This window comes from Gigantopelta aegis, chromosome 13 (genome assembly GCF_016097555.1).
Source record: "Gigantopelta aegis isolate Gae_Host chromosome 13, Gae_host_genome, whole genome shotgun sequence".
In the NCBI taxonomy this organism is placed as follows: Eukaryota; Metazoa; Mollusca; class Gastropoda; order Neomphalida; family Peltospiridae; genus Gigantopelta; species Gigantopelta aegis.
Window position 1 is genome coordinate 8,641,313 of NC_054711.1, and position 27,631 is coordinate 8,668,943.

The 27,631-nt window shown below is 38.4% G+C and overlaps 1 protein-coding gene across 2 annotated transcripts in view; it reads right to left on the bottom strand.

The window, feature by feature from the left end:
* Positions 1-5,963: 5,963 nt before the first annotated feature.
* The window catches only part of LOC121387772 (ankyrin repeat and IBR domain-containing protein 1-like), a 33,356-nt gene continuing 11,688 nt past the window's right edge, over positions 5,964-27,631 (bottom strand). Inside the window, exons 8-23 of one of the 2 annotated variants that reach the window (XM_041518978.1) lie at positions 27,283-27,458; positions 24,230-24,318; positions 22,823-22,967; positions 21,508-21,677; positions 19,486-19,574; positions 18,245-18,375; positions 17,526-17,660; positions 16,707-16,793; positions 16,036-16,105; positions 15,487-15,629; positions 14,605-14,817; positions 13,793-13,964; positions 12,693-12,821; positions 11,724-11,838; positions 9,164-9,315; positions 5,964-7,737 (exon numbers count right to left, since the gene is read on the bottom strand). In XM_041518978.1, coding sequence (XP_041374912.1) covers positions 6,251-7,737; positions 9,164-9,315; positions 11,724-11,838; positions 12,693-12,821; positions 13,793-13,964; positions 14,605-14,817; positions 15,487-15,629; positions 16,036-16,105; positions 16,707-16,793; positions 17,526-17,660; positions 18,245-18,375; positions 19,486-19,574; positions 21,508-21,677; positions 22,823-22,967; positions 24,230-24,318; positions 27,283-27,458 — 3,503 coding nt within the window. In that variant the 3' untranslated portion in view covers positions 5,964-6,250. Of the gene's footprint in view, positions 7,738-9,163; positions 9,316-11,723; positions 11,839-12,692; positions 12,822-13,792; positions 13,965-14,604; positions 14,818-15,486; positions 15,630-16,035; positions 16,106-16,706; positions 16,794-17,525; positions 17,661-18,244; positions 18,379-19,485; positions 19,575-21,507; positions 21,678-22,822; positions 22,968-24,229; positions 24,319-27,282; positions 27,459-27,631 lie in introns of both variants that reach the window. The other variant, XM_041518977.1, reaches the window with a different exon arrangement.

Sequence of the window (27,631 nt, forward strand, 5' to 3'; positions counted from 1 at the left end):
CATATCAGATCTATTTCATTAACACTCTCACCAAGGTCACATTCTCCGATTCTGCCACAATTGATAATTATCTTACAATGTAAGTTCATAGTTCAAGTAAGTTGAAATCCCATTTTCTTTGGGTTTTTTCTTTTTTGTTTACGTATGCAGATCAGGTAACCTTGAATGCTAAGTTAAAAAATATCACACAAGTTGAAATCACATATCTCGCTGCATAAAATACACAACATTCATAATGGGGAAATCCTCATTGTAATTTTTGTGTGATCTATTTTCACTACGCTAATTTCTATTACGGTACTGAAATCACAATAGCAGACCAGGGTCCAATTTGACAAAACATCGTAAATGTAAATCTACAACTAAATTACAGTTCTTGTTACTACTAATAGTACCACTAATATAGTTTGAACTTCTCATATTTCATGTTGTTTTGTCTTTAAAATTCTCAATTTTTCGTAACTGTGTAATTTTCTGCGTAAAATAAATGCCAAACATGTGTAAATGTACAACTGGTGTAACTGCTAGTCACAGACGTAAACTTACGGAGTATTGTGAAATGGGCCCCAGGCCCATAGGAACAGGGGGTTGGGGGGACACCTCCCTCACTTGAGGGCATGTACACGTTTTGTTCTCATCTACATATATATAAAGTTAAAAATCTGGGCCCAATTTCACAAAACATCGCAAGCCTGTTTTTGCAGGTAAACGTAAATCTACGACTAAACCACAGTTCTTGTTACAATTAACAATAAACTAAATATAGTTTAAAATACACAGATTTCGTTTTGTTTGTCAATAAAATGCTCCATTGTTCGTAATGATGTCATTTTCTGCGTGGAATAGATTCCATACACACGTAGACATATGACCAGTTTAACTGCTTGTTGCTGACGTAAATTTACAATATTTTGTGAGATTGGCTCCTGTCTTGTGCCTCTCTTCCACTTCATATTCTGCTCCTCCCACCCCCACCACCCCCACCCCCGACACACTTTAGACACTGTTCCTATAGATCTGTAGATCCAGCTGGTGGTTTATGAGATGGGGATTCATCCCTCCTGTGCCATAACACAATCTGAGTAAAATTATTATTCATTTACAAAATATTAACAGCCAGAATATATATATTTTTATAATTTTCAGTTTCCCCTTCCCGCCCATTAATCATGGATTTCCCCAATTACCCTGTATTAATTTGCAGATGATTATCACATTAATTTGTAGTTAGTCTCCACTATTTTTAATGACACTGTTAGTACTGTGTAACCAACCTTATTTTTACTACACTAAGTTATATTGAGAAATCTCCCTTATTTTTTACTATGCTAAGTTATATTGAGAAATCTCCCTTATTTTTACTACATTATTAAATCTGAATGCATTTCTCACTTTACAAGTGCGTATTTCATCTTTATATACATTTCTTGTATCGATAAAACCATGTTTTATCTACCAAGATTATGATTGATGAAGAACTATATTCTTCACCGACGTATACAACAGAACACAAGACAGACAATATGCCTGAACACTAATGGACAAGGTCAATATAAAAAAGAAAACAAGCGAATACCAAAACAAAAAGCGTACTGGATATAGCGTAAGTTTTTGCAACTGGGATCATTCATTCTTCTTTGCTTGTAAACAGATAATTATTCACTGGAATGATAAACTGAAGAAAAACTTTGTGTAACTGAAAAAACATGTTTTCATGATCAGGGCTTCTAGAATTTTCAAAAAATCCACTAGCCATGGGATCAGTGATTTAATTTTTTTTACTAGCCATGATTATAAATTCACTAGCCCTACTTTAATAAATACAATCAGATACAAGTATGTCACCCAGCGAGAGATTTGGGTAGGTGGGTGGGGCAGGAAATGCATATTTACAAAACAGACATAAATCCAGCATTTGAGAACTTTGGTTTTTTCACTAGCCATCGGGCATGATGATAATAGTTATTTACTAGCCCAACATTGAATATCACTAGCCATCGGGCATGATGATAATAGTTATTTACTAGCCCAACAATGAATATCACTAGCCATCGGGCATGATGATAATAGTTATTTACTAGCCCAACATTGAATATCACTAGCCATCGGGCATGATGATAATAGTTATTTACTAGCCCAACAATGAATATCACTAGCCATCGGGCATGATGATAATAGTTATTTACTAGCCCAACAATGAATATCACTAGCCATGGAAGTTTGGTTACCATAATCTAGAAGCCCTGTTTCATGAATACTTAACTTACCTCTGCAGGGAATATTTTGTTCAGTATCGTGTCGCGATTCGCTATGCAAATTTCAGATATCACTACACAATTTTAAAACATTAAACAGTAATTGCTAATCAATTTTTAAATGACTAGAAATATCACATCAAAATATTAAAAACAAAATGTTCCCTGCTCTGACCTATGGAACTTCCCACACACACACCCACTATTGTCAGTGGACTTGTCTAAGCATCCCAATAGCCAGTTGGTTAGAATCATCTAGAGGTCACAGGTCAGAGGTCAGGTTATGTATGAAAAGAAGAGTTATGATGGCAATCTGTGATTTTTTATTTTTTTTTATCTCAGTATGCATCAACTGCACACAATTTGGTCATGAAGAATTATAAATTGTCAGAACATTCCATTTTCAGATATAGGGAACCCAATACCAATCCAGCAAACTCCACAAACAACTTATTTTCTATGCTTTATACTGGGGTTTTTTATTATTTCAAAACGTGCAGTACTCTATTAAAAATAAAAAATTAATTATGCATTTATGTTACAGATAAATCAACCACCACTGAAGGGATCTGAACCAGAAATCCTCAATGTGAAAGCTCAGTGCTCTACAAACTTAGCCAAAAAGGAAATACCCACTAGCTACTGCCAGGAGGAGCACTTTATACCAACACTACTCCCCCCCCCCCCCACCCCCCAAGTGAAGCTACATCCCGGAGCTGTGGGTAATGTGTAGTTGAACTGTTATGGGTCCTGCCTGGGTTATAATTGTATTCTTGTGTTAAGAACACATAGCCAGTTCCTATGTCGGATCCAAATATAACAGAAAAATTAACCTCGAACCACGGACTCTCAGTACGAGTCCAGCACTCTACCAACGGAGCTAATAGAAAAATTCCCACTGGATGACTTTATACCAACACTAACCACGTTACCATCATACATAATATAGGATAGTCAGACTGTTGGACTTGAATTCTATAAAGCTTGAGACTTTGATATGATTTTTGTGTGTACTGGACTTGCAGTCTCACCTGAAAAATTGTGCATCGAGTTGACACATACATTAAATTGCAAAACTAAATTCATTTTTCGTTTGACATTCAGTGTAAATGGTACTGTAACCCGGCAAATCTTTGTGGCTGTTATAAGACATTGTGGTCGGAAGCTTTGCCCAGTGCCCTATGTATTATCTTTTTAAACAAGTTCAAATGTAAACCGTTTACTAACGGTGATGACATGCATTCTTCGTTTCGCATTAATTTTGCAGTTTTTGCAATCGGGGGCCTAATTCACTAAACTCTTGCAACTTTGTGATCTCGCAGTGCAATGCTAAAAGACTTACAAAGAGGATGCTTTGTTGTCTAGCAGAGCCTAAGAGAGCTTTGTGAATTAGGCACCATATCTCTATAGAAGACAGATCTCACAGTGCAGTGCTAAAAGACTTACAAAGAGGATGCTTTGTTGTCTAGCAGAGACCTTTGTGAATTAGGCCCCATATCTCTATAGAAGACAGATCTTGCAGTGCAATGCTAAAAGACTTACAAAGAGGATGCTTTGTTGTCTAGCAGAGCCTAAGAGACCTTTGTGAATTAGGCCCCATATCTCTATAGAAGACAGATCTCGCAGTGCAATGCTAAAAGACTTACAAAGAGGCTGCTTTGTTGTCTAGCAGAGCCTAAGAGAGCTTTGTGAATTAGGCCCCATATCTCTATAGAAGACAGATCTCGCAGTGCAATGCTAAAAGACTTACAAAGAGGCTGCTTTGTTGTCTAGCAGAGCCTAAGAGAGCTTTGTGAATTAGGCCCCATATCTCTATAGAAGACAGATCTCGCAGTGCAATGCTAAAAGACTTACAAAGAGGATGCTTTGTTGTCTAGCAGAGACCTTTGTGAATTAGGCCCCATATCTCTATAGAAGACAGATCTTGCAGTGCAATGCTAAAAGACTTACAAAGAGGATGCTTTGTTGTCTAGCAGAGCCTAAGAGACCTTTGTGAATTAGGCCCCATATCTCTATAGAAGACAGATCTCGCAGTGCAATGCTAAAAGACTTACAAAGAGAATGCTTGGTTGTCTAGCAGAGCCTAAGAGAGCTTTGTGAATTAGGCCCCATATCTCTATAGAAGACAGATCTCGCAGTGCAATGCTAAAAGACTTGCAAAGAGAATGCTTGGTTGTCTAGCAGAGCCTAAGAGAGCTTTGTGAATTAGGCCCCATATCTCTATAGAAGACAGATCTCGCAGTGCAATGCTAAAAGACTTACAAAGAGAATGCTTGGTTGTCTAGCAGAGCCTAAGAGACCTTTGTGAATTAGGCCCCATATCTCTATAGAAGACAGATCTCGCAGTGCAATGCTAAAAGACTTACAAAGAGGATGCTTTGTTGTCTAGCAGAGACCTTTGTGAATTAGGCCCCATATCTCTATAGAAGACAGATCTCGCAGTGCAATGCTAAAAGACTTACAAAGAGGATGCTTTGTTGTCTAGCAGAGTCTAAGAGACCTTTGTGAATTAGGCCCCATATCTCTATAGAAGACAGATCTCGCAGTGCAATGCTAAAAGACTTACAAAGAGGATGCTTTGTTGTCTAGCAGAGCCTAAGAGAGCTTTGTGAATTAGGCACCATATCTCTATAGAAGACAGATCTCGCAGTGCAATGCTAAAAGACTTACAAAGAGGATGCTTTGTTGTCTAGCAGAGCCTAAGAGAGCTTTGTGAATTAGGCACCATATCTCTATAGAAGACAGATCTCGCAGTGCAATGCTAAAAGACTTGCAAAGAGGATGCTTTGTTGTCTAACAGAGCCTAAGAGAGCTTTGTGAATTAGGCCCCATATCTCTATAGAAGACAGATCTCGCAGTGCAATGCTAAAAGACTTACAAAGAGGATGCTTTGTTGTCTAGCAGAGCCTAAGAGACCTTTGTGAATTAGGCCCCATATCTCTATAGAAGACGGATCTCACAGTGCAATGCTAAAAGATTTACAAAGAGGATGCTTTGTTGTCTAGCAGAGCCTAAGAGACCTTTGTCAATTAGGCCCCATATCTCCTCTACAAATTATTAAACGCATTAAAAAAAAATTCAGTGGAAAACATTAGGATCTGCGAAAAAAAACCTAAAGTTTGTTTTGTTTAACAACACCACTATAGCACACTGATCAGCTATTGGATGTCAAACATTTGATAATTCTGACAGTTTTAGATAGAAAACCCACAACATTTTTCCATTAGTAGCAAGGGATCTTTTATATGCACCATCCCAGACAGGATAGCACATACCACGGCCTTTGATATACCAGTCGTGGTGCACCGGCTGGAACGAGAAATAACCCAATGGGCCCACCGATGGGGATCAAATCGATCAGTGAAAAAAGGTGCAGAATTTTTTTTCCAGGTTTACAGTATTCAGTACATGTTATCCATTCTGTCAAATCTGTGTTAAGCAACCACCAAAGAGGGTGTCAAAAAGTGGCCTATTAAGACAGGTGGCTGCTTAATACAGGTCATTTTATACTACATTAGACAATGTGGGAGAATATAAAGTCAGAGAACATTTTGTTTAGAAAATCTTGATTAGCAATATTAATATTTTAAAACTGTGTAACAATCTCTGAAACTTGTGTTGTGAATCGCAACACGATACTGAACAAAATGTTCCCTATAAGTGGCCTCTTAACACAGGTGACTGCTTAATACAGGTGGTCGCTAGAGCAGGTTTGTCTGTGTGTGTATATATATATATATATATATATATATATATATATATATACACACACACAGCATTATGCCATTTATCAGTTACTGATAAGCTCAAAACAAAACAAAAAAACATTCATACCATATGCACTTTAAACAATAAATTACAGACAGCCTAAATTAAGATCACGTTTAAAATGTATATTATATTCCAAATCCTATCCTACACGTTCAGGTGAAAGACATAAAAAGCACTTGATAAATAAATCTAAAAAATATATATTATTAAAAAAAAAAAACCTTTCATACAAAAAATGATTGCGGTTCTTTGTCCTTTTTCCTGTCCGTCTTGGTCTTGGTCAATTTTCTTTTATGTTGCTGTTTCACGTCCGAAGGTTTGCTTTCACGAGAGGCATCGTCTGATACCAGCATTTCACGATCAGCTGAAACTCCAGAGGCCTGTTTTTCCCGATCAGTCGAAACACTTGATGCCTGCTTTTCGTGATCAGTCGAAATAACAGAAGCCTTATTCTCGTGATCATTCGAAACACACGACGACTGCTTTTCTTGATCGGTTGAAACATACGACTGTTTTTCACGATCAGTCGAAACAGAAGCTCGATTTTCACAATCAGTCAAAGCAACAGATGAATGCTTTTCATGATCAGTCGAAACACCAGACAGCTGATTTTCATGATCTGTGGAACAGCCCGATACCACATCCAACATTTTCACTTCACTAGCAGTCGTCAATCTTGATGCCTGCGTTTCAATATGGTTGCCACTGGGTTCAGCGATATCTAAAACCGACTGTGTGCCTTGCACAAAGGTTATGCTGTCTTCAGATGCATTATACATCTGTTCGCTTGAAAAGTTTACAAAATTCCCGGCTTGTATCTGCGAACTCAGTTGCTCTGTCATTTGTACTAAATTCTCTGCCATTTCTAGAAGAGACGAGCGCTCGTCAAAAAATCTTTCTTGACCAATTTGCAATCCAGCCACCGTGTCGCCAACATCAGCAACATCTGATTTCTCCCCTTCTTCTGAAAGTAACTTTGTACTGGGCGTCTCCTCCACTTTAAATTCTTCTACTGCATGTTTTTCATTCTCTAACGGTACGTCATCAACCTTGTTCTCCACTTCCTCGTCTTCACAACCACTTCCGCACGACGTTTCAACGTCCACCACGACATCGGTTTCGTCGGCCGGCTGTGACTGCGCGGTCACCATTCCATCGGTCGTGCACGGCCGCCACAGTTCCAGCGACAGGGACGATCTCTCCGACTCCGGGCTCGCTAACACACACGCCATGTTGTCCTCTTCGCTCGGCGTGTTGGCCGCAAACAGCTTCCCGCCATTACGGTTGTTGGTCGTCGGACCCACGGCTAGCTTCAGCTGGGTCTTCTGGAACAGAGACGCGAAATCCTTCGAAAGAAAGTCCCGTGTTTTGTCGTCCTCGAACGCGTGGATGTTGGACACAGACAGGTCTTTGATGACGCCGAACGTGTTGTTCTCCAAGGTGGATGTCTCCTTCTCGGATTGTGCTGCCGCCGACGCCCCAGCATACGCACCGAGACTCTCGATACATTTGTCGCAGGAACACGCGACCGGGTGGATCGTCGTGTCCACACAGTACAGATCTTCGACGCTCTTGTTCGGAACTCGTGGGACGAGGGTGGACGTGGTCTCCTCGAAGCGACTGCCGCTGTATTTCCTCTTATGCTGACCGCTGCACTTCGGGTCCACTCTCTGTGGTACGTCCACCTGCAGTTTGATCTTGTGGTCGGAATCTGGGGGGAGAAAAGAAAAGGAATGTGGATCAGCGGTTTTACGGTTGCAAGAAGTTGTTTTTTTAAAATGATGTCGTGTTTGAGATAAAACCAATTATATTTTTCCGTTAGCTGCAAGGCATTTTTAATAAGCACTTTCCTACAGACAGGACAGCACATACCCCTATATTGACCAAAAGTTGTATATATACCGAATTGGGCCCATGAATAATTACTGTATAACACGAGTTTGAATCATTGTTTTAGTTTTAAATTTATTAGCAATAAAGAGTGTTCTCAATGAGATAAAAAGGAGACCCTTAATTGAAACGGCCATATGACATATGCTTATAAAACTAATTTTAAAAATCTTTGTGACACTGGGAACATCTTTGCTGAATTAGCCATTCTTATGGAAAACCATAACTTAGAGGCTTTCCTAACTAGAAACTAGAGTCTATTTATATCATCAGATCAATGCAAACCTCTAGAGATGGTTGAAGACAGGTCTAACTAGAAACTAGAGTCTATTTTTATCAGCAGATCAATAAAATAAAGTTTGTTTTATTTAACGACGCCGCTAGAGCACATTGATTTTTTATCTTATCATCGACTATTGGACGTCAAACATATGGTCATTCTGACACTGTTTTTAGAGGAAACCCGCTGTCGCCACATAGGCTACTCTTTTTACGACAGGCAACAAGGGATCTTTTATTTGCGCTTCCCACAGGCAGGATAGCACAAACCATGGCCTTTGTTGAACCAGTTATGGATCACTGGTCGGTGCAAGTGGTTTACACCTACCCATTGAGCCTTGCGGAGCACTCACTCAGGGTTTGGAGTCGGTATCTCGATTAAAAATCCCATGCCTCGACTGGGATCCAAACCCAGTACCTACCAGCCTGTAGACCGATGGCCTGCCACGACGCCACCGAGGCCGGTATTAGCAGATCAATGCAAACCTCTAGAGATGCTTGAAGACAAGTCTAACAAGACACTAGTCTATTTTCATCAGCAGATCAATGCAAACCTTTAGAGATGGATGAAGACAAGTCTAGCTAGAAACTAGTCTATTTTTATCAGCAGATCAATGCAAACCTTTAGAGATGGATGAAGACAGGTCTAACAAGAAACTAGAGTCTATTTTTATCAGCAGATCAATGCAAACCTCTAGAGATGGTTGAAGACAAGTCTAGCTAGAAACTAGTCTATTTTTATCAGCAGATCAATGCAAACCTCTAGAGATGGTTGAAGACAGGTCTAACAAGACACTAGTCTATTTTTATCAGCAGATCAATGCAAACCTCTAGAGATGGTTGAAGACAAGTCTAGCTAGAAACTAGAGTCTGTTTTTATCAAGAGATCAATGCAAACCTCTAGAGATAGTTGAAGGCAAGTCTAACAAGGAACTAGAGTTTATTTTTATCAGCAGATCAATGCAAACCTTTAGAGATAGATGAAGACAGGTCTAACACTCTCTGTAACTCCTGGTCAAGTTTCTCCATCGGAGTCAGGTCAGGCTTCACAGGCAAACTCTCGGAGTTAGATCTTGGTCGTACAGGACACTTGTCTTTAGTTTTATCTATTCCCATATCACTGAAATAAACACAGATATTAAAATAAACTCTCGGAGTTAGATGTTGGTCGCACAGGACACTTGTCTTTAGTTTTATCTATTCCCAGATCACTGAAATAAACACAGATATTAAAATAAACTCTCGGAGTTAGATCTTGGTCGCAGAGGACACTTGTCTTTAGTTTTATCTATTCCCATATCACTGAAATAAACACAGATATTAAAATAAACTCTCAGAGTTAGATCTTGGTCGCACAGGACACTTGTCTTTAGTTTTATATCACTGAAATAAACACAGATATTAAAATAAACTCAGAGTTAGATCTTGGTCGCACAGGACACATGTCGTTAGTTTTATCTATTCCCATATCACTGAAATAAACACAGATATTAAAATAAATGACTTACCTTACTGACTATGTACTCCTGGAGCCTAATTCACTAAACTCTTACATATTTGTAATCACACAGTATAATGCAAACAAAAAATTTAAATGCAAGGATGATGCAATGTTGTTTAAGAGAACTTTGTGATTTGACCCCTGAGTGCAAAATTCCCACTGCCCAAAGCCTCTGGCAAGTGGAAGTTTTATGTTGGAGAAAAAGTAAAGTAAAGTTTGTTTTATTTAACGACGCCGCTAGAGCACATTGATTTTTTTATCTTATCATCGGCTATTGGACGTCAAACATATGGTCATTCTGACACTGTTTTTAGAGGAAACCCGCTGTCGCCACATAGGCTACTCTTTTTACGACAGGCAGCAAGGGATCTTTTATTTGCGCTTCCCACAGGCAGGATAGCACAAACCATGGCCTTTGTTGAACCAGTTATGGATCACTGGTCGGTGCAAGTGGTTTACACCTACCCATTGAGCCTTGCGGAGCACTCACTCAGGGTTTGGAGTCGGTATCTGGATTAAAAATCCCATGCCTCGACTGGGATCCGAACCCAGTACCTACCAGCCTGTAGACCGATGGCCTGCCACGACGCCACCGAGGCCGGTTTTATGTTGGAGAAATTTACTTGGTTAAATGCATATGCCCAGGGACAAAGTTTGTTTTATTTAATGACGCCTCTAAAGCACATTGATTTTTATCTTATCATCGGGTATTGGACATCAAACATATGGTCATTCTGACATATTTCTTTAGAGAAAACCCACTGCTGCTACATAGGCTACTCTTTCCTATAAGCAGCAAGGGGTCTTTTATATGCACTTTCCCAGACAGGACAGCACATACCATGGCCTTTGATGAACCAGTTGTGGACCACTGTTTGGAAAGGAAAATAGCCCAAACTGCACATGGGTCTACTGAGATAGATTGGCTCAGGTACAAGTGATTTTAATTATAACTACTTTTTATGTCACAATTGTCCACTGAAATTTGTCTTTGAAGCATCGATATAATTATTTTTAGATCAGTTTTGTTAAGGCAAACAAAAGCAAATCACAACTAAATGCTTGTTTTTTTTAGGAATTATACAGGCAGTGAACTCAGGGCTCCATCACCGACATTACCAAAACAATAAATAATATAAAAATAAAACAAACAAACAAAACAAAACAAACAAAACAAAACAAAACAGAAACCTATAATTCAATAAAACTTCTGATAAGTTATTTTTTTTTACAAAAAACACATTAAGAGGGTACAAATTTTAAACTTTTCCTCACAAATGTTCACTTTAAAATTTCAAAATACATAAACGTACGTATTATTTGAATGGATTTTTCAGTTTTTTCTAAAATTAAACAAAAAATATATTAAGTCACATTTACTTACATGTATTTATGGCCCGATGCCCAGCATTTATGGCCATTATTCCCAAACACCGTGTTCTAATGACAACAATTATTATTTTTTGTATTGGTCAGAGGCAATGCCAATACAATTATCCTCGGACCTATAACAAGGCCAGTATAAAATGCCTGTACTGAAGATGTATCCAGGAGAGGTGGCCACCATCTTGTTATAATGGAGACATTGTATGACAGTTCTAAAATATCTCTATTTATCATCCATTAAAGGCTTTTGTAGGAGATATCGCTGCCACTATAATTTGTTATATCTTCTGCGAGTCTCCTAGGACGTCACTGTGTATGTTTCAGTGTTAAACCTATCCTTAGTGACGTCACACCACTGTCTTCTACTAGTTAACAAGTCTAACGCTGCCACATATAGTGACATTCAACCCACAGTACTGACATTGTTTACAATTGTCGCAAATGAAAAGAATGATAATGGATGATAAAGGGAATACCCCCCTCGAGTCTTGTGGTATCATAATTTATCAGTACTTGTTGATAAAAGTATAAAAATCCTCGGCAAGCCTCAGATTTCATACTTTTATCAACTCGTGCTGATAAATTATGATATTACAAGACACTGGGGAGTATCCTCTATTTAGTAACAATCAAAGTCCTACCTGTCTCTGTCTGGCACATGTATAAGTCCGGTATCTCGAAGGTACTGAAGTCGAGACATCTCGAGTGCACGAAGCAGGTCCATGTGTTCGTCAAGAATGACCTCAGGTATTTCCTCTGTGATAAACAACAATTCAGTGCACTGTGATGAACATCCAAAGATGCTACTATGAGAAACTTATCTACACATGAAACTTTAACGTTTAACTTCAATGTGCAAAAGTTGATGCAAGAGATTTTTTATGTGCACTTTCCGACAGACAGGATAGCACATATCATAGCCTTTGATATACCAGCATGGTGCACTGGCTGGAATGGAAGGAAATATTTTATTTAACGACGCACTCAACACATTTTATTTAGTTATATGGCGACAGACATATGGTTAAGCACCACACAGATATTGAGAGGAAACCTGCTGTCGCCACTTCATGCGCTACTCTTCCGATTAGCAGCAAGGGATCTTTTATATGCACCATCCCACAGTCAGGACAGCACATACCATAGCCTTTGATGTACCAGTCACGGTGCACCGACTGGTATGTTTGATTTGTTTAACAGCACCACTAGTGCACATTGATTTATTAATCATTGGCTGTTGGATGTCAACATTTGGTAAGTTGACATATAGTCTTAGACAGGAAAACCACTAAAAAAAATTTATTAGTAGCAAGGTATCTTTTATATGCACCATCCCATAGACAGGACAGCACATACCATGACTATTGATGTACCAGTCGTGGTGCACTGGCTGGAACGAGACAATGTAGTGATGGAAGGATGGAAATGTTTTATTTAACAATGCACTGAACACATTTTATTGATGGTTATATGGTGTCAGACATATGCTTAAGGACCACACAGATATTGAGGGAGGAAACGCGCTGTCGCCACTTCGTGGGCTACTCTTTTCAATTAGCAGCAAGGGATCTTTTATATGCACCATCCTACAGACAATGTAGTGAAATTACCCGACTGCTCCTGTTCCAGTCTTTCCTCCTCGTCGCACCTCAGACAGTACAGACTGCAGTAATTGTGGATCTCTCCCGTCCGTGGGTTCGGCGCCCTCGGCCTACTGCAGCCAGAACGATGACACTTGCCTGGCAACAACAAACAACAAGACCATTTAAAATAATAATAAAAAATAAAAAATAAATTAGAGTAGAACAATAAGGTCATTACATTTTTGCTTCTTTTGAAAAACTTATGGTAGTTTTATTGTCACAAATGCATCAATGAATTTTTTTTTAGCTATTTGATTGGTTTTCGCAGATTTAGGATCAGTCTTTACGAACAAAGGAAAAATGTAGGTAACAGGTCAGGTTAAAATTTACATCGGTAAAACCACCAGTTTCATAATATTGGTAGTTTGATTTAAAAACATATAAATAAATAAACCAAACTCTTCATAATAATAAATAACCCTAGAAGATGTAAGATGTTCTGGGCTCAAAATATTCTAGATGTAATGTAATTTCACTGCAATAAAATTATTGATCCCTGTTTATACGTTCAATTTGAACATTAGGGTTAAGGTTAGGGTCGGTTTTAGACTTAAAATAAACATTCTCGAGTAACTTATATTCTTTCATATGACATGTGGCAGAACAAATGTCCAGGCTGATATACAAGGACAAAAACACATCAAATCATTTTAGTATAGTATAAAAAATATTAAAGGGACATACCCTAGTTTTTAGACACTAAGGTATATTTTTCACTATTATAGCCGTTGAATTCATACTTTACTTATATTTTATGGGTTTAGATTATCAATTTCCGTACATTCGACGTGTTTTGGTCATCCTGGTGGTTTTAATATCACAAAATGCATTTCTCATATTTTTAAAGACACGCACATGCGTCTGAGAACAAACAGTTATGGAGTCGAGTTTTAGTCCGTTTTTAGAGGGTATTTCACCATTTCAAAGTCACAGTCATGTTTCACTCAACTGTAACTTGATCCAAATGTGTTTCAGGTTTGTAGATTAACTAAACTTAAGTGTTAATTTTCATGGGTTGAAAACTAGGGTATGCCCCATTAAACCAACAGGTAACCGTGGAAACTGACCATGTATTCTGAGATGAGCCAGACTTAGTTCAGCGTCGGAATCGTCCGAGTCGTCGGCCGGCCAGTCGAGATACGCCATCACGTTCGTGTGGCGGCCAGACGCGTCTTTGATCCACGGGTTTGCAGGGTCCACGTCCTGTATAGACGCCAAGATCGCTTTTCTCAGATCTTCCTGAAAACGTACAGATTGAAAATGTTATTGATGGATGGATGCACAGAGAAGTGTAATGGACGGAAAGGTGAATGAATTTGAGTATATAGATGGAAAAAAATCACACAAACCTATAAACAAGATGTATGTTTTAATATTAAAGATATTGACGATCACATTGCTAGATAAATTAATGAACTGATAAATGACCAATAGATAGATGGGCAGACGAATGGATGGATGGACAGACGACTGGATGGATGGACAGATGGATGAATTTGAGTATATAGATGAAAAAAATCACACAAACCTAGAAACAAGATGTATGTTTTAATATTTAAGATCACATAGCTAGATAAATTAATAAAGTAAATAATGATGGACACACAAATCGAATGGATAGACAAGACAGATGGATGAATATGTAGTAGTGTTGGTATAAAGTGCTCCTACTGGCAGCAGCTAGTGGGAATTTCCCTATTTGCTCAGTTGATAAAGAGCGCTTAACTCTCTCATTACGAGAGTCCATGGTTCGTATCCCCTAAGTAGAGGTTGATTTATCTGTTACATTTGGAGCGGAAAAGATAGACAGACAAATGGAATGAATTGATGGACAGACAAGATGGAGGAATATGTGTAAAATTAAGTGAACAATCCTCACATCTTCCATCTCCATGCTGTACTTCTTCTTCCTCTTCTTCCTCAGCGACGGCGGCGTTTCCGGTGGAACCAGGCCCTTCGATATAGCCGTGATGAACTCCAGCCGCTTCCTCTTACAGACGTGAGCCTGGTCTATGATCTTCTTACGCGGAGTCCGCAGGTACAGGCGGTTCACCATCTGAGACAGGATCTCCGTGCACTCCTCCAGTTCAGTCTGTGGGGGAAAAAGAAAGGAAAATGTTTTATGGAGATGAAGTGAGGGGTTTGGGAGAGAGAGAGAGAGAGAGTAGGGGGGAATAATATTTGTTAAATGACACGTCTAACATGGTTATTTTGACAACTGGTCGAGAGAAATAGAGAGAGCGTGAGAACGTGAGAGAGAGAGAGAGAGAGAGAGAGAGAGAGAGAGAGAGAGAGAGAGAGAGGGAGAGAGGGAGGGAGAGAGGGAGGGGGAGGGGGAGGGAGAGAGGGAGGGGGAGAGAGGTTAATCTTTGATTTGTTTAATGACACCTCTAGAGCACATTGATTTATTAATCATCGGCTATTGGATGTCAAAGAGAGAGAGAGAGAGAGACAGGCATGGTTATTTTGACACTGATTCTAGAGAATAAATGAAGAAATGTTTAACGATATCTCAGCACATCTGAAACTATGGCTATTTGGTGTCTAACATAATGATTATTGGACTAGTGAGTGATAAAGGAAAGGAATGTTTAAAAAACCTCAGCACAATACACTACAGATGATTTGTGTCTAACATATGGTTATTTCAACACTGTCTGGAAAGAAAAGCAAGGGAAGCATGCAAACAATATTTGCTTTTCTTCATGGAATATTGTGCAATTCTAAATTATCAACGACATACATCAAACTTGTTTCTAACCTGCATGAACTCAAAGACAATTTTCTTGTAGCCAGGTCCATCAAGGTAAAACGCATACACATAGGAACATCTCAACACTCGCCTGGCCTTGAGCAGCTGGTGAACTGCATCTTCAACAAACTTTGTCTCCGCATTCGCAGTCGCTGAAAACATTTAAATAATATATATCATAATATGAATTAAATTAATTTTAAAATAAAATACAAGCCTCAAGTTTCAGATTTTATTGGAAACACCTTTTCGGTTCTTTGGCCCGTTACATTACTGAAGCAAAAGGGGTTATGCCCCCATCCATCTTCCCCAAATCACACCTATTTTTCCCCACCATAACTAACAGAGTGTGACTGTCCCCCAAACCCCTCCTAATATTTATTAATAATCAGCTATTGGATGTCATACATTTATTAAGTCGGACATGTCTTTAGAAAAACCTGTTACATTTGTCAGTTAGCAGTGAAGAATCTTTTATATGGACAGAAACACCAGTCATGGGGCACTAGGTGGGATAAAAAGAAAGCCATGCCAGCCTGCTCAACTTAAATAGCATACCTGCATCAGTGACTGCTTCAGCTAGCTTCATCATTTTATCTTTGGCAGTCTTCAGTAGGGGTTCTTCAAGCTGAAACAAAACATCAGAATGAGTAATTAGAATAAGATCTTCAGCATGTTCTGGAGGGCTGGTTTTGGTGGTAAATATGGTGTGATAGAAGATGATGGTACCAGTCAAAATAGTTCTTAAGTGCTCAGCCACATGAACACTCCACTTATTGTGGTTTGCATTCATGTTACAAACATACCAGTAACTAAATTAAAATATCTCTCTCTCTTTCTCTCTGTCTGTCTCTATCTGTCTGTGTCTCTTCCTTCCTCTCCTCTCCTCTCACACTCTCATTCTCTCTCTCCGTCTGTCTGTCTCCCTCTCTCTCTGTCTGTCGATCTCCCTCTCTTTCTCTCCATCCCTCCTTCCCTCTCGCTCTCTCTATCTGTCCATCTCCCTCTCTGCCTTTCTCTCCCCCCTCCCTACTTCCCTCTCTCTCCCCCCATCCCCCTCTCTCTCTTTCTGTCTCTCTCTCTCCCTTTCTCATATTCTATGACTCATGATACCTCAATGAGTATTCCACCACTAAAATGCTCCACCCTCGCTCCTGTGTCATTATCTGGCAGTTAACAACACATACTGTAACAGTGATAATCAAAGACACTAAAAACCGGAGTCTCACCTTGTAACTGTTTTCATGATTTTTAAAGCGCGTGTAATAATGAACAAAACGATTCAGTTCCTGCATCTTCGTGTTTCGCTCCTCAGCCTAAAATAAATCATTAATGGAGATTATTTCATGTTTCTTTTGTGGGTTTTTAAGTCAAATATGATTTATATTTTATCACAACTTAATACATGCATCTGTAAGTAATGATTTCAAAATAAATTTTTTTTTACAAGAGTTGTGATATGAGCTCTACATTGCAACCGATTTGGTCATATATGTGACAATTTGGCAACTAAAACATTTCATACTATCTATATAAAAATACAAGTAGGCGCCATCAGGCTCCTAGGTGGAAAAGTTAACAGAGTTCCGGATATGCATTTATTAATAAAGGCTCAATTAATCTTTAAAAACCTAAAAGCTCTACATCATACTCAAATAAAGGTAATTTTCCATTTGGGATCAAATCAAATCTACTTTGTAACAATTATTTTACTCCAAAAAACCCAAAGAAGCTCATATACGAGATAAAAATTTGAAAGAAAATTCACCTCCAATATCTTACTAATGCCAGGTTCAGACTATCAGCTGCCAGCAGAAAGTTGGCCAACTCGACGGTTGTGTTGTAATTTCACCAACTCCTGACTTATGATAGGTGTGCTCAGATTAACAACTAATGGGTTATACGACGAGAATCGAGTTGTAAAAGCGCTCAGACTAGCAACTGGATAGTCATAGAAGTCGTGACAGCAGAAAATTGGCCACCTTTCTGCCGACAGTTGGTAGTCTTAACCTAGCATAACAGCTGAGCCAGGATGTTTTAGCTGTTACCTCGGAGACCATCTGTGCTGTTTTGTCTTCCACCTTCTTGACGGCCTCGTATCGGTTACACTTGAAGTAGCCGCCCGTACTCGAGTTGTGGCGCTTCCACTGCTCCAGGCACACCCAGCAGAAATCATACTTACACTGCAACACAAACAAATCTGATGATAAATTACCAGAAAACAATGCTAAAGCAGGTAGGATAGTCGAGGACTGGGATGGGGAGGTGGACAGAAAAAGAAGTCGATAGATAAGAGATGCTAGATGAGGAAAAAATGATGGGTGTTCAAAGAAAAGACTGGAATGGGATTTTTAAAAAGAAAACAATGCTGTAGAACTAAGCGTCTAATCTATCAAAAACTGATTCGGTGAGTAAAGAAATAATTTGTGATGTAACATTCAGGAAGTTTAAATGAATTTTGTGGTTTTCTTTAATTAAAAAAGAAATTATTGTTGTAATATGCATCGACATGCACATTCACAGGTGCAACTATCAACCATTCATTGCTGTAGGACTTACAGTTTGTGAGAAATGAAAGTCAACACAAAAACTTTATGTTGAAGATACCACAAAAGTTGACACCATCACTGCTGCCACCATTGGGAAATTAATATATATATCTCACCTTGCCACATCATCAAAACAAGACAATAAATAAATTAATTAGTTACCCACATTGCATATGGTTGAAGCCCTCGTTCAATAAATAAATAAATTAGTGACCCACCTTTGAACATTTCATGTGATTGCAGCCCTCGTTCTTCTGTATGGGTGACTTACAGTTGGGACAGGCCTTCGAGTTGGTCACCAACCACAGACAGTTTGCAGCTGTCTCTGTTTCCTCGTCCGTTCCATTCACTACTTTTTAACAAAACAGAAATCTTCTATAAACAGGTCATAAGATATATACAGAGCATGTAAAAGTTAGTTTGTTTTCTTCAACGACCGACCATTAGATGATATTTAGATATTAGCTATTAGATGTTAAACATTTGGTAATTTTAACATATATTCTTCAAAGGAATACTGCTACATGTTTCCATAAGCAGCAAGGGATCTTTTATATGCACCTTCCCACAGACAGGACAGCACATACAAAAGCCTTTGATATACCAGTCGTGGTGCACTAGTTGAGAAGGAAAATAAACCCATTCAAAGAATGGATCCTCCTAGGAAGTTCATTCTTGTGACCAAAGAACCTCAGGATAGCTATCTACCGAATGAGCTAGATCCCCCCCCCCCCCCCCCCCTCAAACCCCAAGAATATAAAACGTAACCTGTAATTCACAACATATTACAAAGAAAGCATTTTGGTTTTTTAATTCTTTTCTCTTTTCACTAATTAACCTGACCTCTCACTAAATGCATTTTAAACCCCACCCCAACCGTACTTTGGTAAAAACATCTCAACAGCCAATTAAACGTCTAAAATCTTCCAGTGTTTAGTGTATGCATTTCTCATGATGAGAATACCTTTCCTGTGCTTATGGTCCAATTGTGTGACTTCTTTTTTAATTCTGAAACATACTTGGCACTACACTAATTTTGTCCCATCTTCTTGTCCATTTTCCCCATCCCAAAATATTTGTATAAGCCAAACAAAACCTGCTAGACTAAATCTGAAAATGATTCATGGTGGGAAGGAGGAAAATTATTAACAGTGCTGGCTCAAGATTTCTGGGAGCAGGGTGTTTCCACAAAATATTTGCATACAGCTTGTGTTTTACTGTAAAATGGATTAAGATTCTGAACTTTTGTTTTCGCAAATATAAACCATAGCGTATTTGTAAACTTCTCAAAATGCTGATATCTATAATGCATATCTGCAATTAAAATAATGTGTGCATATATATTTAACAACTTTTAGTTGGGCATGCACAAACCAAAATTTACAGGCAAGAATTTTAGTTTTTAAAGGCTGGGTGACGTACAAGTTGGTGCAAGTGAAATATTCTAGAGCATACTCACGTTGTTCTGGTTTAATTTCCGCTATTTTCTGTGTCCACTTGACCCAGTTTTCACAGCTACACGGCTCGTGAGAATCTCCGTAACATTCCCTTAAAATACCAAAAAATACAAAGTCTAAAATGCTGAGAGAAAAATGGCATTAAAATGTGATCTCACTGTTTGACCTGAAGAGTTTTGTGATCGCAGTAAAATGTTAAATTCTAGAATAATTAAAGAGATTTTTCATTTCTTTTGATTTTATTATCAATTATTAGCAATTGCCATCTATTACTACTGGAAATACAGCTTTAATAACAGGCATCAACATAAGCATAGTATGTGGTTAGTCACTCAAAATCCGGACCTTCCTAGACCTACTGCTACTTTGTTCCTCATTTGTACCACAGTTCTAATTCTTCCAGGCTCACTTTGTCCAGGGCACAATATTTCACGAGAACCGTTGTTCTGTTCGCGTGTTGGTTATGCAACTTTGAAATAATGAGAACTGCCAATCAGTTAGATGATGAACAATTACTTTCTAACATTAAATGTACCATATATCAGTAATGAAAATCAGTTTATGTTTTTCCACTGAGAGGCTGGGCCGAGATTTTCGAAGCTATTTTAACGCTACTATGACGTGAAACTATTGTAGGCTGCGACATCAATATGGCGTAGGCTGCGACATCAATATGGCGTAGGCTGATATTAAGATTTTGTACCACTAAGATAGCTTCGAATTATTTGAATAACATAAAAGAATAGTTAAAATTTAAGGTGGTGTTTTTTCATCGTCAGGTTACCGTATTTGACCGGAAATAAGCCCATGTCTTTGAATAAGCCCACCTCCGTTTTGATAGCATTTAAGAAATTAGGCCCTCATTCATAAATAAGACCACCCCCAACTTCGTCACTTTATAAATAACATGAAATTGCAAGTTTGCTCAAAGTTCATTTAAAAGGTCATACCTCCTGCAGATAATTAAACACAAATGTAACAATATTTTACCACCAGTGAGATTTAGCAGTCTAACAGTAACAGTGTGTAACATTGTTTTCAATTTCATGCCTGCAGTATTTCTTTGAAGTACACAAGCCCAAGTCTGAACTAAAACCAATGTCTATTTTTACCACCACACTGGGTCCGCAGTTAATGCTAATTAAGCAAATACCGTATTCTGATTGGCTAAGAACAATGGGCTTATTTCCGGTCAAATACGGTAATTACAGTATCACAATTAACTTAAAGCCTGATCTCTGGTGATAGTACTGAAGGATTTATAACAATAAATCAACAAAATGAGCATTGTTCTTGTCCACATGGATATACATAACATGCGCTCTACACACAACAGTGTGCATGCCTGTGTGAGAAGAAAACAAATGTTTTATTTAATGATGCACTCAACACATTCTATTTACGATTATATGACATCAGACATATGGTTAAGATATTGAGAGAGGAAACCTGCTGTCGCCACTCCATGGGCTACTCTTTTCAATTAGCAGCGAGGGATCTTTTATATGCACCATCCCATAGACAGGACAGCACATACCACAGCCTCTGATGTACCAGTCATGGTGCACAGGCTGGAGTGACGGGGATCGATCCCTAACCGACCGTGCATTAAGTGAGTGCTTTACCACTGTGTGATCCAATCACACACAATATAATTAACATAAACTAAAGGTATCATATGAGCAGGGCTGTCACCTAGTGAGTAGCCTAGAGGTAAATAAAGCAGTCTAGTGGTTAACATATAATGGCTAAATGGAAGGAAATGTTTTATTTAATGACGCACTCAACACATTTTATTTACGGTTATATGGCTAAATGGGGTTCCAGGGAACATGTTGTTTTCAAAATCTTGATTAGCGATATTTCTAAGTCAATTGGAAATTAATTAGAAGCTACTGTTTAATGTTTTAAAATTGTGTAGCGATGTCTGAAACTTGCGTAGCAAATCGTGATGCAGTACTGAAAAGAATGTTCCCTGGATTCTGTTAAGTTGGGGCAATAAAACGTGGGTACACTGTAGTTACCAGCAGAAGTAGTGTCCGTTTCCGCAGTCGACGCCCCGCGATGTATCACTGGGTATTCTGAGACGCCCGGCATTGGCCGACGCTGAATTGTCAAGGTCCGGCAGCTTGACTGCGCGGGCACAGCCGGGGTACGGACACCACTTCATGTCTGGGTTACTGTCCACAAACGCCTGAAACACATATATGTATTATGAGCATGACAGGAGGAGGTGCAACGTGAAATACAGAAAATATTGCATAAAAATAGGATAGGAATATTTAGATAACAAGTCTTCTGAAACTACTACTAAAGCAATGCATATCCCCAAATGGGTCCAACAAATTATCTTTATCTCTCAAGTTCAAGTGCCATAACTCTGTCACAAAATGGGTAAATGGCCATGAAAGTCAAATATGAATGGTAACAGAACATGATAAAGGTACATAAAAAATTTCAGTTCAATATCTCGAGGCATTGCACACAAAAAAAGAGTCGAGGAAAATAAATTTTTATATCTCCAAAGTTCAAGTGCCATAACTCAAAAAAATGGGTAAATCGCCATGAAAGTCAAACATGATCTGTAACAGTATATGATAAAGCTATACACAACATTTTAACTCAATATCTCTAGGCATTGTGAAAAAACCATCTGGTAACTATATGTGGGACAGATGGACGGATAGACCTGTTGGTCTGGTAGGAGACTAATAAGAGAAGGAATGAAAAGTTTAATTTCAACGCAATTCATTTAGTTACCTACCATCAGAGATCTTAGTTCTTTAACAATGTAATATATGGGGGGTTGTTGTTACCGGTTTTGGCTTAAATTTGGGGGTGGGACATAGCCCAGTGGTAGAGCACCCACCAGATGCATGGCTGGTGTGGGAAGGATCCCCGTCGGTGGGTCCAATGGGCTATTTCTCATTGCAGCCAGTGCACTATGACTGGTATATCAAAGGTTGTGGTATATGCCATCCTGTCTGAGGGGTGGTGAATATAAAAAATCCCTTGCTACTAATGAAAAAATGTTGCGGGTTTCCTTTCTAGGACTCTATGTCAAAATTACCAAATGTTTGACATCCAACAGCCAATGATTAATAAGTCAATTTGCTCTAGTGGTGTCGTTAAGACTTTAAATTAACAATTTTGGTTCAACTAAAATATTTCTGGTTGTGCTGGTGATTGCAGTAGCTCAATGTAATTGTTTTGCCACAAATGCTAAAAATTTAACGCAAAAGCGTAAACATCTACATTTTGCACGTAGTGTGATTTTTAATATTATAGAAAGAAAGAAAGATTTTTTTTTTTTTAAATATACGAGTAAACTCCACTTACCTTTATGTCAAACTGAAGATACCTTCTCGCCATGTCACGTGACACGACATTCTCAATGACGTCAACCGGGACGAGTTTCGTACAGTCGTAGGCGGGACATGTTATATGATGGGCATCACCTTCCTGTATCTTTAGATTTAAATATCTGACAAAAAATAAATACATCCGAATATTAATGTCATAAACATTATCTTTTGTATCTACTGATTTAAATTAAATATTTCAAAATAAAATTCATACAGGTTTAAAAATGTCACGAAAGAAAGAAATGTTTTATTTAACGACGCACTCAACACATTTTATTTACGGTTATATGGCGTCAGACATATGGTTAAGGACCACACAGATTTTGAGAGGAAACCCGCTGTCGCCACTACATGGGCTACTCTTCCGATTGGCAGCAAGGGATCTTTTATTTGCGCTTCCCACAGGCAGGATAGCACAAACCATGGCCTTTGTTGAACCAGTTATGGATCACTGGTCGGTGCAAGTGGTTTACACCTACCCAATGAGCCTTGCGGAGCACTCACTCAGGGTTTGGAGTCGGTATCTGGATTAAAAATCCCATGCCTCGACTGGGATCCGAACCCAGTACCTACCAGCCTGTAGACCGATGGCCTGCCACGACGCCACCGAGGCCGGTAAAAAATGTCACGAATGTTACCTCTAATATTTTTAGATTTAAATATCTGAAAATACAATTCACCCAGATTTAAATGTACTGCAAATAAAATTCATGCAGGTTTAAATGTCATGAATGTTACCTTTAATATTTTTCATATTTAAATATCTGAAAATACAATTCATGCAGTTTTAAATGTCATGAATGTTAACTCTTATATTTTCAGTTTGAAAATCTGAAAATAAAAATTTATCCAGGTTTAAATGTCATGAATATCACCTCTTATATCTTTAGATTTAAATATCTGAAAAAATCCATCCAGGTTCTGATGTGATGAGCGTCAACTCTCAAATCTTACATTTAAAAATCTGAATACAAAATCCATTAAGGTTTTAATGTCCTGAATATTTTTTTTTTTCGCATTTTTAGATCTTTAGATTTAAATATAAGAAAATAAAATCCATCTTTATCTTTAAATTAACAATAAATTAAAATTTAATTTTTTTTAAATAAAACTCTCACATCCCTATATGATCAATTCTAAAAGACGCCTGTATGAACTAAACATGGCAAAGCCTGTCCCACCCATTATTATGCTCATAGGTCAAGTAAAATGTGCAAAAGAGGGCCAGTTACATATGTATCTTGACAATACATGCATCTATGCTACATACTTTTCTCTGCAGTCTCTACTGAAAGTTGCGACCGCATCATCTCAAAACTTGTTTGTCAGTAATATACTTTTTAAACATAATTAATGATAATTATTATTTCGTGGTACTTACGTTTCCCAGCAGTCTCTGCAGAAGTCGTGACCACAAGTCATCTGAACGGGTTCATCAGAAATCAGAAAAGAAGAGGCACATATGTCGCACTGCCAAAACAAAACAAAACTGGTAGAAAGTATGTAAATATCCATATAGCAACACTTCTAGTCATATAAATGTAAATAATTTAAAAACATACACACCCAAAAGGGTTAAACTTGAAGGCAGGATTAAACACAGCTTCCACATCTGAGATAAGTGCAATTACGTAACAATAATAAAAACAAAGAAGTGTATTTGTTTTGTTTAACGACACCACTGGAGCACATTAATTAATCATCGGCTACTGGATGTCAAACATTTTGTAATTCTGACTCGTATTCATCAGAGGAAACCTGCTACATTTTTCCTAATGCAGCATGGATCTTTTATATGCACCATCCCAAAGACAGGAAAGCAAATACCACGGCCTTTGATATACCAGTCGTGGCGCACTTGCTGGAACAAGGGAAAGCAAATACCACGGCCTTTGATATACCAGTCGTGGCGCACTTGCTGGAACAAGAAATAGCCCAAATGATCCACCGACAGGGATCAATCCCAAACCAACCGCGTATCAAGCGAGTGCTTTACTACTGGGCTATGTCCCGCCCCCTGTCTTAGATAAGTGCAATTACATAACGATAATAAAAGCATAGAAAGTAAACTTTGTTTTGTTTAACAATACTACTAGAGCACATCCACAATTATATTCAGCATTCACAATTCTAGCGTGTGCTATATCGTCACCGTAAGACACTGACATGAACTTGTACAACCATCAGGATAACAAGGAACACATAAAGTATATGAAAATTAATAGTCCAAGCAAATATAAGAAAATAAAATCCATCTTTATCTTTAAATTAAAGGAAAAAAAAAAGAGAAAGAAATGTTTTACTTAACGACGCACTCAACACATTTTATTTACGGTTATATGGCATCAGACATATGGTTAAGGACCACACAGATTTTGAGAGGAAACCCGCTGTCGCCACTATATGGGCTACTCTTCCGATTAGCAGCAAGGGATCTTTTATTTGCACTTCCCACAGGCAGGATAGCACAAATCATGGCCTTTGTTGAACCAGTTATGGATCACTGGTCGGTGCAAGTGGTTTACACCTACCCATTGAGTCTTGCGGAGCACTCACTCAGGGTTTGGAGTCGGTCTCTGGATTAAAAATCCCATGCCTCGACTGGGATCCGAACCCAGTACCTACCAGCCTGTAGACCGATGGCCTGCCACGACGCCACCGAGGCCGGTTTAAATTAAAGGAAGGGACAATTAAGGCATTTGGCCTGGTATGCATATTCAACGATATATAATGCACATTATTGCTTAATATCAACAAGTATAATCATATAGTTAATTAATAAAACGGTTAAATGTGACGGCTATTATATATAACGGGCGCAGCCATTTTGTACCACCTCAGTGAGTACGCCCTCTGGCGAGCTGGTGGTTACGTAATACTTCAGGAATGAGCCTTAGAACTAGAGAAACACAATCTACCTGGTTTTTACGGGATTTTTACGGGATGATAAATAGTTATACATTGCAATGTTCTGTAATAATACACATCCCAGTAAGCCAGCAGTAAGTACATCCAGCTCTATATATATTATTTTTCAATACAAAATAAAATACCATTGTCAAAGTGACTACACAACAAGTCGAAATAATTAACAATGTTTTGTCCATGCATTGACCTACGTACTGAAATGATACACGGAGTGTTTTCTTAGTTAATTGGTCTATGCTGTTAGTTGCTTCTACCTGTGATTCTTGATTGGCAGGTGTGTATTTGATTGGTAACCAGACGAGCCAATTAATTGACGCTGTCTAGACACAAAAATACATACCGGTATTGTGGAATATTACCTGTCGCCCCTAAAATGGTAATGGACAGGGTTTATTACTGTAAATATTCTGTAAAACTATTGATTAAGTAGACTTTTCCATCTAAAACCACAGAACTGACCAATTACGTAGTCCCAAAGAAAACAAAATGATTACTTGGGTATCGTGGGCTGTTGTTTTTGTTCCAAATGTATTATATCAATAGGCCTAATAGTGTAAATTTTTCCTTTGGATTATTTAACAGAGAAAAATACTACAACTCCATTTTGTTCCATTAATGCAACTTGAAATATATTTGGTTTAATAGTTTATTATATTATTACGTCATTTATGCTGTTTTACAAGTCAGGTTGATCAAAGAGAAGTGCTTTTGTTTACACTGTACATACAGGAGATGGTCAGGAGCTGACGTCACTTCGCCCCAAGCTATCACTCCGGACGTCACAAAAACCAAACAAAATGGCTGCCCCCAGTTAGCAGAAATAATCATGTTTTTTTATTAACTCTAAAATTACGCGTTTTTCATTTGCTAAAGTGTCAGTATGTGTTGGTGGTCCGGGTATGCATCTTTCCAACACATAAGGCTCTTGTTTGAGTTGACCCTACCTTTAACAATAAATTAACTCAACTAGAAATACTGTACAATGTTTTCAGAGGGTTCTGTACTTTTAACATAAAATCTCCATGGTTACTGAGTGGCATTACAAGAATTACTGAGATGCAGTTATAAACAATAATTGATTTAGGTTCAGGGATGTGAGAGGGGCTGGAACAAAACAGCTTACGGCTCACCTTCTTTCTTCCAAAGTCGAACAAAGGCTTTCAAATAGCATATCCCGGATTGGACAAAACTGGCCAATTGCAGTGAAGCTAACGAAATCCAGCCAAGGGAATGTACTACGTGCGAATACTACTTGCAATCGCGTGATACTACTTTTTTTTCTTTTGTTTTTGCATCATTTTGTTTTCTTTTTTGATGAAATGGAAAAACGCATTTCCGCGTAACTCTCACAAATCTGTAGGTTTATAGTATGCAATACATGCAGCTAAACGTGAAAGTTTAACACTGAAACTGTATGCCAAATTAATGTTAATGCTGTTGCCCCAATAGTCATCATCAAGTAAAACGTATCTCTCAACTCTGGAGATAGCCGAGACTATAACTAACCTCTGCATCAGGACTGGGGGGCTCGGACCTGCACGGACTAGACAGCGGGCTTTTGAAAGATTCAGGAACATCCGGTCTCTCATTGAAGAGTGTCTGAGGGGGAGTAACTCCAGATTTCTCACAGCAGGCAAATGGGTTTGTCATCCACGATTCCAGCAAGGTTTCTCTTGACCATTCTAAAATATTTTTTGTTTGTTTTAAAAGGAAGGTTTGTTTAACAACATTTTCACTCAAATCAAATGTTTAGACTATTACAGCACAAATTTCTCCACCCTAGCCACCTCCAAAAAACAACAACCGGACTCACCATTTTTCATTATAAAAATATGAAAGTTAAAGTTTGTTTTCT